General features: G+C 38.9%; 1 protein-coding gene across 1 annotated transcript; it reads left to right on the forward strand.

The window, feature by feature from the left end:
* The first annotated feature begins 2,541 nt into the window (after positions 1 to 2,541).
* Positions 2,542 to 13,391, forward strand: vps11 (VPS11 core subunit of CORVET and HOPS complexes). The gene is made up of 16 exons (XM_086160500.1): positions 2,542 to 2,718; positions 3,633 to 3,781; positions 3,860 to 3,995; positions 4,098 to 4,261; positions 4,559 to 4,806; positions 4,997 to 5,198; positions 5,603 to 5,754; positions 6,287 to 6,473; positions 6,614 to 6,757; positions 8,757 to 8,954; positions 9,518 to 9,679; positions 9,835 to 9,968; positions 11,300 to 11,502; positions 11,691 to 11,862; positions 12,510 to 12,732; positions 12,895 to 13,391. The coding sequence occupies exons 1-16, from the start codon at positions 2,577 to 2,579 to the stop codon at positions 13,057 to 13,059; spliced, it is 2,781 nt and encodes a 926-aa protein (XP_086016626.1). The 5' UTR covers positions 2,542 to 2,576; the 3' UTR covers positions 13,060 to 13,391.
* Positions 13,392 to 14,147: the final 756 nt, after the last annotated feature.

A 14,147-nucleotide genomic window follows, 5' to 3' on the forward strand; every position in this document is an offset into this window, starting at 1 on the left:
AACATGGTTATTAACATCATGCATCCCTGCATAATTTCAAAAAAAAAATGCAACCTGCGCAGAAACTGCAGAGAAGGTCACAATAACAATCTTTCCGGTTTTATGTATGATTGTCGTTGGTATAACTGATCATTTTCCTTGGCACCCCAAAATATGACATCTTAGAAAACCCTCCCATTATATGACACGCTACCTTAAATATATACACAGACATGATGATATCATGTAGCAGACTTCGGATTTACGATACATAGAAGGTCATGAAAAGAACTGTCTCAAACTTTTCTGCAAGTGATGATACATTTCTGGGTGAATGGCGTGACCTATTGTCTCAAACCAAGATCAGATTCCAAGTGATTAAGATTAAGATTAAGAGCTGGCCAAGTCAGATCTTGTTACTAGAGGAGAGCTCTTAAGCAAGGTGTGGGAAATTATCAGGGTTCTTCAAAGTTTTTCACACTATGGAACCCCAAACTGATGGAGAGAGGAGCAGGGACCCCCTATTGCTGTTTTTACAGAAAGATATGAACACACATCATCAATGAACTCAAAAGAGAAAGCAGGAATGTTCTCAGCCAATTTCAAAATTGTGTTTGAGAAGTAACTTACAAATATTGCTCAAGTTGTACTCACTGTCACAGGGCAGCATGAAGATGAGATGCGGTGTTGTTCTACAGATGTGTCCTGTTACTTGAGTTTTACAATCACATAAAACTGAGCTTTTACAGAAAACTGTAAACATGAAGCAGCAGGATATGAAAGCAGGCCATTGTAACTTGGGGATTGTGGTCCAAGCTAAAGGGTTCTGAAATGTGTTCATCATCAGTGAGTGCAGCCAACAATTCCTCCACACTTATGCTTGTGTGTGTGTGTGTGTGTGCGTGTGTGAGAGAGAGAGGCATGGGGTATTTGATCTGGGGCTGCATGTTCTGCAAACTCAAAGGGGCAAATGCAGCAAATACCGGGGTAAATCAAGGTCACACTTGGGATAATCTGATGCTAATGAATGGCTTGATGGGAAAGGTCTGCACCTCGTCCCTGCTAGCTATCATCATTGTTGTCCTACTATGGTTATTGCATGAGAGGCACCGGCATTGTCCGGGTCAATTACACACCAACCCAACCATCTATCATATCCTGAAACCCAAGCCCGGGACAGCGAGGGCTCCTGCACGTCCTCCCTGACCTAATTTTTTCACTTGAAAGTGACTGGGCTTGAATATTTGTGGCATCACAATGTGGATGTGCTGGTGCTTTTTCCTTGCTAAGCTATTCACTTGGATGACGGTTTTGCCAAACCTGGCCTACAATGCCACTTATTATACTCACCACCATACATGGATAAACAAATAAGAGCATAGCAGATTTTCTAATTGAGAGTCAACAGTGAAAAAGGGGATTCAGCTTTCTCTTTGCCAGGAGAGACAATAAACACAAAACAGATTCTCAGTTGCTCGGGAACTAGAAAATCTAATGGTTCTGGTAATATCTGGATTTTCTACTCTATTTCACCAATCCAAGATGACAAAAACAGGGCCAAGCAAAACAGAATAGCCCTGAATATTATAGCGTGTGGCTGGGAGACTGGCCGGCGGAACCCCAAAATCCTTTGCGAGTGACGATAACTGTTGGGAGCTCCTCGTGGGACTGTGATTGAGAACTTTATTGTTGAATAGTTGTACAATGTTGTGTTTGATGTGTGACACTAACCTCACCGTTAGTTGTTGTAACAGGGGCGTGCACCCCCAGTCTAACTGTTTGCGCTGAGAGAAAAGGCCCCCTGGGTTTCTATTGATGTTTCACTGTTGAAATAAATTCTGAGATTACTATTCTGCAAGTAATTACCTTTGATTGAAAGTGTTAATAAGCCCAGTTACACTTAACCACAATATTGTGACACAATGACTTATTATGTATGAAGACACAAATTATCAATTTGCTCTTCTGTTAATAATATTGCAAATGTGAGCTACGGTTTCTCCACATAATAAACCTTTGGACAAGGATGGGGGCATAAACTCTCTGACATTGAAGGTTGGAAACTTCTTGTGGGAATGGTATGGGGCCAGATGTAAATAAAATGAATTTTGTGTCAGACTTGGGCATATTGTGCTGATTGAAAGAATTATTTTAAAAATGAACAAATGAATACCAATTTGTCCGTCTGCAGCTAGAGGTCACACAGAACCTCATCTCAGTCATTCTTGATCACTTTGGAGGCGTCTTCCACCCTGATCTTGAGACCTCTAGTCCATTCTCACTACAGGTGACTGCACTAGTCATCTGAGTATATGTACATTACATCTATGCATGCATCCCTGTCTGCATCGTGCACCAAGGTGTCATGTACTTGTGCAGCTATGCCTCTTTTATGTCCCCATATATATTATGTCCACATATATATATATATATATATATATATATATATACATATGGAAAAGCATTAAATGAAAAATGACAAATAATGTACGTGTCCAGCTTTGCTCAAACGACTGCAGACATGTGACTATAGTGTCACGTGACCAGAGTGTCATATGACTCGCAAAGCTTCCGGTATCCTGAGCACCAAAACAAAAATGGCAGCATTTCTACAGTGGAGAAAATTTGTCTTTTTTGATAAAGACACTGTGAAGGACCCGACGGATAATGTCACAAATTTTGCCCTTCCTCCGGGAATAACGGCCTGTGACTCCGGGCGCGGTCACATCGTGCTTGGAGATATCCTTTTGACAGCATGAGTTAGCTGAGTTAGCTCGATTAAGGTCCTGACGTTACTAAGCTAGCCACAATAGCGGAATTGTCGTTCCGTTCGTTTAATTCTGCTGCATTCTATTTTTCTGTTTAAAGAAGTGAAAACTCTGCCAAGACACTACATCGACCTAATGATCTGTAACTTGAATCGGAGATTTACAACATTGCTCTCCTACCCTGGATATTTGTGTCGCGTCATGCCAAACTCCGTTTGAGAAACGATCAATTTAAGGCCGATTATGTGCACAGCCAAAAGGAGATCCGCATTTGCTTATTTAGTGGATCAACGATATATATAATCAGTTACAATTGGGGTTTCCGGGTACCGCAGTATCTTGCAAACAGCCATATTTTCATTGAAATGTGTTGAAAAAGCTGTCTTGTGTTTGAAGTTGATTTACATTGTTTTGTTAGTGCTTGCATTGATTAAAACGAAAGGACTAAACATGACATTTGAATGGGCTAAATGTGAAATAGTCATGCATTAGATAATCACTGGATATCTGTAAATGTAGTTATCCAAACACCTCCTGATTTTATTCGATTAAGATTAAATCAGAAAACATTCCCAATTAATCCTGCATAAACTTGATAATATAGTTGCTACTGAGCTGCAGCCACATTTGTGCATGATGTAGCTGCTCATTGACTTTGCTCCTGCTGCTAATGCACAGAGCTTATGATGTCTGATGAAATTTAACTGTCGCACTATTTTAATTATTTCACATTTTCCAAAACTTCTCTGCTCAAACATTTGTTTTGTCTGTTATTGTTTCAGTAAATAATTGCAAGTTAAGAGTCACTTACTGCAAGAGTTAATCTTTATGCTCATCCCTCTTGCTTCAGCTGTATGTAAATGTCCTTAACCATAATAATGTTACATATGGATGGCAAAATCTGGCTGTTGACACGTTCCCTGCAGTTGGCATCGTTTCAGGCCTATAAGTTGCGTGTTACACATCTCTATCAGTTAAAGCAGCACAGTATCCTTGTCACTGTGGGACAGGATGAGCATGGAATAAATCCTTTGGTAAGTGTGCAGATATTCCTAAATCACAGAACAGTTGTGTCATTTGTGATGGATAAGAGAACTGTTGTTATTCAATAGGTCAAGGTTTGGAATCTGGACAAGAGAGACAGTGGAAATCCTTTGTGCACAAGGATTTTTCCTGCAATTCCAGGCAACAAACCGACAGAAGTGTCCTGCCTCAGTGTCCATGAGAATCTCAACTTCATGGCCATTGGTGAGATAAGTTTACTATCTGACCTTTGCTTGCAATGATCACTGCTGGACCATGGAGATTTTTTTAATTCCTGGCAGTTATGTATGCTATACTTCATGATAGGTTTCACAGATGGCAGTGTGGTTTTAACCAAAGGTGACATCACCAGAGATCGTCATAGTAAAACTCTGACTTTGCACGAGGGGACCATCCCAGTAACAGGCCTTGCCTTTCGTCAAGCTGCGAAAGTCATACATCTGTTTGTTGCCACTCTGGAGAAAGTCTATGTAAGTCTGACAGCTGTCATGCATTCATGTACTGTATATGCCATTTTGTCGAGATCATTTTGTATTTGTTGGCACCTAGCAGGATGCATTGAAACAGGCTTGAAATTTTATCTTTAAAAATATTGCATAAACCAAATATATTTTCTTTAACTGAAAGATGTTCAGTTTAGTTTACCACACCACTTTAATTGCTACATTCTTGTCAAAATCTTCTTGTCTTGGGAACTGGACTTAGATTTCCTCCCTTTTTTTGTGCTTTAATAGCTACAGTTGTACTTTTTTCATGTTTTTGCTCAGTGCTACACTTTGTCCATCAAAGAGTATCCAAAAGTGGAGCTGGATACACACGGCTGTGCGCTGCGCTGCTCGTCCCTTGCAGATCCCTCCCAAGACTCCCAGTTCATTGTGGCTGGTGACGAATGTGTCTACCTATACCAGCCTGATGAGCGAGGTCCCTGTTTTGCCTTCGACGGAAACAAATTGCTGGCCCATTGGCATAGAGGATATCTTTTTTTACTGATAAGGGACGCCAAATCACCTAACAAGTAAGGACAATTCAGAATAAACTAAATGAAGTTACAATAATCGAGAGTAGCAGAAATCTAATGTTGAACTTCCCTAAGATCGGTGGAAGCTTAGTTCAAGTATAAACTGTGTATCCTCTGTGGATAGAGTCCTCGATGGAAATCCTCTATGGAAATTTTATTACAACTACTGTGTTGATTTTCCTCACAGGACAGCCTTTGGTAGCAGGGAGAGCTCTCCATCAGACAAGCAGGTTCTGACCATCTATGACCTGGACAACAAATTCATTGCCTATAGTGCCTCTTTTGATGATGTAATCGATGTGGTGGCAGAGTGGGGCTCTTTCTACATCCTCACCAGAGATGGTAAAATGTTTGTTCTTCAGGAGAAGGACACACAGACCAAACTAGAGGTGAGATTTGATAGAGTCCTGATTTATCTGGCAACACCTGTCAGTGGCCTTCACAAGTAAAGGTTAAAGCTAAAAACATTTTACACAGGCTAGTTTCTTCATTCATTAGTTGCTCAATACAATAATGGTACAGCATCAGTGTGAATGTGCTAGTAAGTTGACTCTTGCAGACACTATATGGACGTGTGTGATGATGGGTAAAGTGCCTGTTTTGTAAAGCACTTTGAATGGTCAGTTGTCTTAAGTGGTCAACATAAATGAAGTCTGTTTCAAATAGAATACATGTTTTTATTAATCAACTAAGTGAGCGTTAGTATCCCTAGGGTAGGGTGTGAGTAGTAGTAGTAGTAGTTGTATTAGCTGTAGTAATGATAGTGTTGTCAATCACTTGTCTTTCTTTGAAGATGCTATTCAAGAAGAATCTGTTTGTGATGGCCATAAATCTGGCAAAGAGTCAGCACCTGGACAGTGATGGACTGTCAGAGATCTTCAGGCAGTACGGTGATCACCTCTACCTCAAGGGAGACCATGATGGCGCCATACAACAATATATCCGGTATATGCGTGGCTTGTTACTTTGCAGCGTTTTCTTCATCTTTATCTTTGACAAGGAGAGTCTTGTATTTCATGGTTGTGGTTCGTCAGGGTGCTTCCTCGATTGTGCAAAGGCAGAGGAGATATTCACCAAACTTAGCGTTGGGGCTTCCTTTTAATGCAGTGAAATACATTGACCTTTAAATACTTATCCATTTAGATTTTTTTATTCACACCTACAACACAGAATGGAGCTTGACCATGAAATTAAAACGGCCTTAATAAAATTCTACTTTTGAGTATTCCAACAATAATCATACAGAATGTTAATATATTAGGGGAAAATAAAAAAAAAAACATTGGCTTGTGTCATTTGAGATTATTAAAATAAATAAATTAAAAAAATACTCTCAATTAGTTGTACTTCCCAATGTGCTGAAAAACAGACAAATAAAACCAGAGTTAAAAAAATTGTTTTGATTAAATGGTTTAAGAGATGACTGTTAGTCATTTGCAATAGTCTACTAATTATTAATTCTTGCATTTTCCCACAGCACCATCGGCAAACTTGAGCCGTCTTACGTCATCAGAAAATTTCTGGACGCGCAGAGGATTCACAACCTGACCGCGTATCTGCAGGCCCTCCATCGGCAGTCACTGGCCAACGCAGACCACACAACTCTGCTCTTGAACTGCTACACCAAGTTGAAAGACAGCTCCAAGCTGGAGGAGTTCATCAAGGTGAAAAAGGAAAAAGGGAGCTTCATGGTCCATTCAGGGTTTTTTTATGGATTGGATCAGAGATCTATTGACTTCATTTAGTTTCGAAGATGCTTTACTAAAAAAACAGACAATCCTTCTGTCTCCTTTGTTTTCAACAGAGCAGCGAAAGTGAGGTTCACTTTGATGTTGAGATCGCCATTAAGGTCCTTCGGCAGGCTGGCTACCACAGCCATGCTGTGTTTTTGGCCGAGAAGCACATGCACCATGAGTGGTACCTGAAGATCCAACTGGAAGACCTCAAGGTAAGAAACCCCAAGCAAGCACAAGCGTTTATGCGGACAATAAATGTAGATTTATGTACCAGGCTTTTCTATTTGCTTTTTTTGTGTACCGTACCTTCATTAAGATGTTTAATTATATGTTGCATCGCATTGAACACTATTTGAATTTCAGAGACCTCAAGACACTTAAGAAGCCATTATTGGGTAAAAATTTTAATCAGCTCAAGATGTAGCTTAATAGATGAGAGAAAGCTCACAGCTCAAAATGCTAATTTTGACAAATAATAGTTACAAATCAAAAGATTTTTTTTAATTAATGCCGTCTTCATGAAAAAAAAATCTTTATTTTCTTTAACTGTGTCTGACGTTCCTGGTTGCTCACCTAATGTTTTCCAGAATGGATTGCAACATATCATGAAATGGTGTGCATTTTAGATTTTATTTTATTTTATTTTATTTTAATTAAATTGATTTACTCAGGTATCTTTTTTGCAGGGCAGAGTGGACAATTAAAACTGTTTTCAGAATATTTCAAACTCAATGTGATACAGTTTATACACCTATTCATTTAAATCAGCAAACCTTTAGATAAACAACAGGTTGGTAAAGCAGACTGAGAGAACCATTGCACCGTCTTGCGTTTTAAGGGGGCATTACAATTAACTGGATTGTAGCAATACATTTTTCTGCATCATTTTTTTAACCGTTCCACAGCATGCAATTAATTTATTATTACATCATTGTTTTCAAATTGTATAAATTGCAATTTATTCAGAAGTTAAGTGCTGCAGTTACAGCAACAGAGATGTAGTTTAATAATAAATCTTTCTTGCCATCCCCAAAATCTCTTTCAATTACTGATACCACCAAGGAGCTCCACTGAACGCCACAGGAGGTCTTTCCTACCTGAGGCTATCAGACTTTTCAATTCCTCTCCCTTCAGCCACAGGGAATCTCAAAATCTTTGTACTTAAGACAGTTTATAGCCTTGACTTGTTACTTTGACACTTTATATTTCTATTTTATTTCTTATTGTGTTATACAATTCTGTTTATACAATTTCCTACTATTATTTATTATTGTTATGTTTTACTTGAAACTCTGGCACAACAATTTCCTTCGGGATAGATAAAGTTGTTCTTATTCTTATTCTTATTCTTATTCTTAATTATCGAGCCTCACTACACTGTCACAATCTCATAATTTCCTCCGCTAGATAAGTTTTATGTCTTGATCTTTTTTTTTTTCTTTTTTAAATAAACATCCCATATCCAGCAGCAGATTTTATCCAGTTTGAAGTTGAACTCATCAGTCAGACTTGTTCTCTGCTGTGAATCTACCAGACCATTTAATGTTTGATCCAACTGAGTGGGCATTTGCTTCCAGACTTGCATCCCTTCAGGGCAGTGCCTGGATAATTTTAGGATTTTATTGCATATTAGAAAGGTACTCATAGCTGAAAGGTGAACCATGGCAAGGATACTTGGTCCAGTCTCAAAGACATGTCTGAGGCCTTACTGTGGCATGAAGATACTTTCTGATTGACGCTATCACAACTGTGTGCATCCGGCAGTTAATTATGTTACCATTACTTAATCCTGATTGTATCTTTTTTCTCCCAATCTATACGCAAATAAAATGTTTTATCATTACAGTCCACCCAGACCAAAAATGGAACTGCAATAGAGAAATTCAGCCTGAACTGATAACATTAGATGAGAAGGCAGGCCCAAGTTGCATTTTTCAAACGGAAATAAAACGGTGTGATCACACGTTGTCCAGGTCATCTGAATATGGACAAAGTGATCAGATGCCTGCATATACCATATCAAATGGACCTTTAGAATTAAGAGAACTTTTACTGATATCAAGCAGGGCACATCTTAATATAGGGTTAGACATGGGAATATGATCATTTTGTAATATTTCTGAAATAATAGAAATTTTTGAGTTGGTTTCCCCTCTTTACATCCAGCACCTCTGCTCACAGTGAGTTTTGCCTCTTTCTCTCCAAAAATAGAACTATGAGGAAGGGCTTCGTTATATTGGACGCCTTCCTTTTGAACAAGCTGAGAGCAACATGAAGCGGTATGGCAAGACACTGATGCATCACGTTCCTGAAGGCACCACAATGCTTCTGAAGGGCTTGTGTACCAACTACCAACCCAGTGGAGACACTGGTGAAAAAGACAATCAAGAGAGGAGTCACGTCAATAAGGTCTTTGTGCCGGTTTACTTCCTGTATTTAATATAATTATTCTTTTTATGTTTCTGTGTGTAAGAAGTTGAAGACAAAATCATGTAAGTTGGGCTCCACCTGTGCCTGATGTTATTTAACATTATAATTATTGAACAGGGTGAAATCCTCGATCCTTTAACTGTATCTCTCCTGACAAGTAATCGTGAAGTTTTTGATATCGTACTTTAAATGTACAATCTTTATAATTTTGTGAATATATAATGTAACATCTTGATTTTCAAAGGATTGAATTGGTAAAAAATAAACAACTTCCACTCTAAACCAAAATTAAAAGTTGCCCGTGTAATTCCAAAAATAATTCAAAAAATTATTTTTTTAAAAATGAGAAAGGAAGAACATTAACCAACAAAATAAAAAAATATGTTCTATTTTCTGCTCATTTAGTCAACTACAATGATAAAAACATAGATAGTCTCTGTTTCGATAAATTATTTAGTAGCAAGTATTATGCATTCAAAACATGAACACCTCTACTTATAATACTCATTGTTTTTGCTGCCTTTTGTTTGTATTTGTTTCAGGCTAACTCTGAGGAATTCATTCCAATTTTCGCCAACAACCCTCGGGAACTGAAAGCCTACCTGGAGCATATGATCGAGGTGGACTCTCGCTCCCCCCAGGGTGTTTATGATACACTGCTGGAGCTTCGACTGCAAGATTGGGCACATGAACAGGACCCGGAGGTCAGAGCAACAAATAAAACGGTCATCACTCTATAGACGATTGAATTGTAAATTTGTATGTTAATACAGTTTGAATTCGGCTTTCCTGAGCTGGAAGAAAATGGAAACGCTTAAAAATTATGTTTCAGACATGCTATTTTTTTCTTTTCTGGCAGAGAAAAAAGGTCCTGCAAGGGGAAGCTTTGTCGTTGTTGAGGAGTGACAACACTGTGTTCGATAAGGCCTTGGTCCTCTGCCAGATGCACAATTTTAAAGAAGGAGTCCTCTACCTTTATGAGAAAGGAAAACTGTAAGTGAATGCATTGAAGCACATCAAAACATTGCTGCACTTCTGCCATTGCTCACACCCCCTATGTAGTAATTGCTCCTCTTTAAGGTTGTTTATTGCACCTTTCCAGCATATATGGTTTTTATGTTACATACAGATCCTGGCCAGCTAATTTCACACTGGTGTAAACTGGTGAACAGATGAGATCAGTGATTACAGGATCTTGATCATTCTTTCTAAAATAATAACTGTACTTTCCTGATTATTGAGCGCACCTGAATATAAGCCGCACCGGCTGAAAATAAAAAAAAAATACATATATATGTTCATATATAGGCCACACTTGTCTATATACCGCAGATGTCCGAGCTATAACATGAGATATTAAGACAGAAACATTTTTTTTAACTTTAATCTAAATACATACCGATGACATCCACAACTATGTACTGGAAATGCTTTTTTTCCAAACAGTAGCTGTAACACGGCTCATGAAAAAGATGAATAATAAATAACGCAAGGGAAAGTCCAGCCATCCATCCATTTTCTATCCCCACTTTGTCCTACTCCAGCTGATTGCTATCTTGGTCTTCCTCCTCCGCACTAAAATGATTCAAGTCGTCTTCTTGGGTGTCCGCATGAAGCTTGTTAGCCCAAAAAATCCATAATTTGGCCGCATCATTGTTTAAATCGCTGTGTGAAAAAAGGAGCGTCTTATAGTCCAGAAATTACATTAGAAATGGATTATCTCAAACACATTTGAAATATTTTACAAGCAGTGATGTTTATGTCTTGTCTGTGTGCTGAAAAGGTTTATATGCATTTACCACATCCATGGAAAGCGGGGCTTAGGGGGGAAAGAGCAACTCTTTAGACAGATTGCTTGTGGTTAGATTAATGCATCTGTTTCTGAAAGAAGGTTATTTTAATTAACTGAGGCAGCAAGAAAAGAGGAAATGTCATTAATTGATTTAGGTCCTCCTCAAGAAAATAAACAAACACAAGGGTATGGACATAGGCCTGTGCACCCAAAAGTATTCCTTCGCTGTCATGTGATTAGTCTTGGTTTTATTCCTGTCCTCCCAAATCTGTTGAATGCAGTTGATGGTAGTGATGTGCGGATCCACCTGAAATCATATTTGGGGTTTTTAAACATGAGAATTTGTTTATAAGGGTTCCTGCAATTACTCAAGACCTCCACGGCTGTCTAGCAGTGTCACTTTGATCATTATACAAGTATGGAGGTCCATTTGTAACTGCATTTCCCCTCCTCAGCATGGTTGGTTTGAACTTAATAAGGGAACTTAGTCCAAACACAAACAGATATTTATGAGACTTAATTTTCTTTGCAGGTACCAACAGATAATGCACTACCACATGCAGAATGAGGTATACGGAAAAGTGGTTGAGGCCTGTAAACGCTATGGAGATCAGGAGGGATGCCTCTGGGAGCAAGCACTTGGATATTTTGCCCGAAAAGAAGAAGACTGCAAGGCCTACATCAGCGAGGTTCTGCATCACATCGACCAGAACAACCTGATGCCTCCATTACTTGGTTAGCATGCGGAGATTTGGTTTCCCTCATGTCCTCATTTCCATAATCCTCACTTTTTTTATTTTAAAGAAGTCTCCATAGAATTTGTAAGAGTGTTTTTCATTCTCTTTGATGACTTTGCATGTAAAAGGAGTTTAGTTTGCACAACATAACTTTCATTTTTTTGGGGGGGCGGGGGGTGACTATAGTTGTGCAGACTCTGGCACACAACTCTACAGCCACTCTCTCTGTCATAAAAGACTACCTCATAAACAAGCTTCAGAGAGAGAGCCAGCAGATTGAGGATGATGAACGTAAAATCCGTCAGTACCGGGAGGAAACTGCACATCTCCGCTCAGAGATCCAGGAGCTCAAGACAAGGTGGGTTGTGTGAACAACTCAGATTTTAATCCTTTGGATTATGGATTCTTTGTTCTAAATTGGAATTAAAGGTAATTATTTACCCGATGAAATTAATCATGGCTTAAAGATATATTACAAATGTGTCAGTCCACCTTCTAAAACCACTTTACTGTAAAATGTATCCTTAAACCCACATCACACAAAGCGACCTAACTCATTAGTTCATTTTAAAAAGTCTGGGCTGAGTAAATGAATGTTTTACTGAATGAATTAGCAGATCAAAACAGGAAGGAGGGGGAAACTGGCCTTCCTTCCTGTGCAAAAATCACTGAAACTAACAGCGTCAGTTGTAAAAGTAAATGAAACTTGGAGTATAAAGTATCGTCTGCAATTTTGATTAGGGCTGATTTGTTTATGCAACACTGTAAAATGCAGATTAAAAAGGTAGGTGCCTCTTCATTAAGGGAAACAGGAGCAGTCCAAGTAATAATATTGATATAGTCAGGCCTCTGTCGATGAAACAATTAAGGCAGGATACATCTCTTATCTTTCTCACTTCTATGTCTTGTCGAGTAGATCTGTCTTAATTTTTTGTTACTATTGTTACTACCCCAATGTTTGGGATTTCCTCAAGAAATTGAATTTGCTCTCATATTTCCTCACAGTGCCAAGATATTCCAGAAGACCAAGTGTAACATGTGCAACAGCCCCCTGGAGCTACCCTCTGTTCATTTCCTGTGCAGCCACTCCTTCCATCAACACTGCTTTGAAAGCTATGCTGAGAGTGAGGCTGAATGCCCAACATGCACCCCAGAGAACCGCAAGGTCATGGACATGCTGCGTGCCCAGGACCAGAAACGTGACCTGCATGACCACTTCAACAGACAGGTAACAATGCCCTAGACTATAATAAAGGGTGTGTGTTCAACTTTTGCTTCCTTGTCACTCTTGGCTTTGCCGTAATCCTTATTACTGGAATGTGTGTGTCAACTGCCAGGCACGTATCAGAACCAAATAATTGTTTTTTTTTTGTTGTTTTTATTGTTGCAGTTAAGAAGCTCTAATGATGGATTCTCCATTGTGGCTGACTATTTTGGTCGAGGAGTATTTAACAAACTAACTCTGGTCACCGACCCACCCGGCAGCAAACCTGTTGGGAATCTAGAAGTCAACCTGCAGAGAGACCTTCTCATCCACACCAAGAGGAACTGTTAGATAAGCCCGCTGGTGGTCTGGATCCAATCCGAGAAGCAACTTTGTGTCTCTGTTGCATCAGGCCAGGTTGTTCACCACATTTGATGATACACAGGATAAGCGGTATCCTGTTGTCTTACTTGTGTCGGACCTCACTGGTATAAGTTTCAATGAGGGTGTGTTAAATAAATGTCATACTTGCGTCAAACACATACTGAATTTCACTTTGAATTTTGCTGTGGTAGTCCCTTGTAATGTAATCTTGCACACAAAACTCTTAATAATTGCTCAGTCATTGTTTACTATTGAATTATGTCTGTCAATCTAAATGATTAAAATCTAATAACTGTAACCCTTTTGTGTATTTTCTTAATACAGTTGCTTTGTTTACAATTCAAAAGCCTTGTGAAAGGTATGGACTGCAGTTTTTTTCCCCATTTATCCTTAAAATCTAAAGCATTTAATGTCATATGAAAAAAGATAATATGCACCGTGATTGTCATTTCAAAGTCCGTGTATCACTACATACAACTCTGCTGGGTCTGACATATTATGGGAGGACTATGTTGTATTTTTAAATACGTCTTGCTGCAAAAAACATTTATTTGCACAAACCTTTGTCATGCGCAGTCTTTTAATTATAGGCATCTTAAAAAAATGTTAGCGACTTGTCCCTTCTTGCCTTTTAAATATTAAGAAATCACGGAGTCCTTGCTGTTTATATGAATTTGGCATTTTGAAAGCCCTTTTTTTTATTTTTGCGGAGAAAATGTGTGGATTTCGGAATATAAATTCCCTGCTTACAAGGGTCTTAGTCGTGTTTCCTTTGTTTTTATAAAACGATGAACAACTTTAATTTAGGGTGCATGCAGTTTTTAGAACTTTACCTGGAAATGTCGTCACTTCATGCACGCCTACTATCTGGACGTGGACCAATTAGATAAAGACAGAGGTCGTTTCACGACGTCACTCATCTCACGTGGACCAATCAGAGTCCAGTGCGTGGAGCAAAGTGGGCGGGCCTGGGATTGGAGAGGCTGCGTTGAATGTTGCATTGTATTTGTCATCAAGTTAGACGAAGGAATTAACCAGAACAGCGTTGTCCTCCT

The sequence above is a fragment of the Fistularia commersonii genome, chromosome 15 (genome assembly GCF_037954325.1).
Source record: "Fistularia commersonii isolate RoL2024-O1a breed Wild chromosome 15, RoL_Fcom_v1.0, whole genome shotgun sequence".
NCBI lineage: Eukaryota > Metazoa > Chordata > Actinopteri > Syngnathiformes > Fistulariidae > Fistularia > Fistularia commersonii.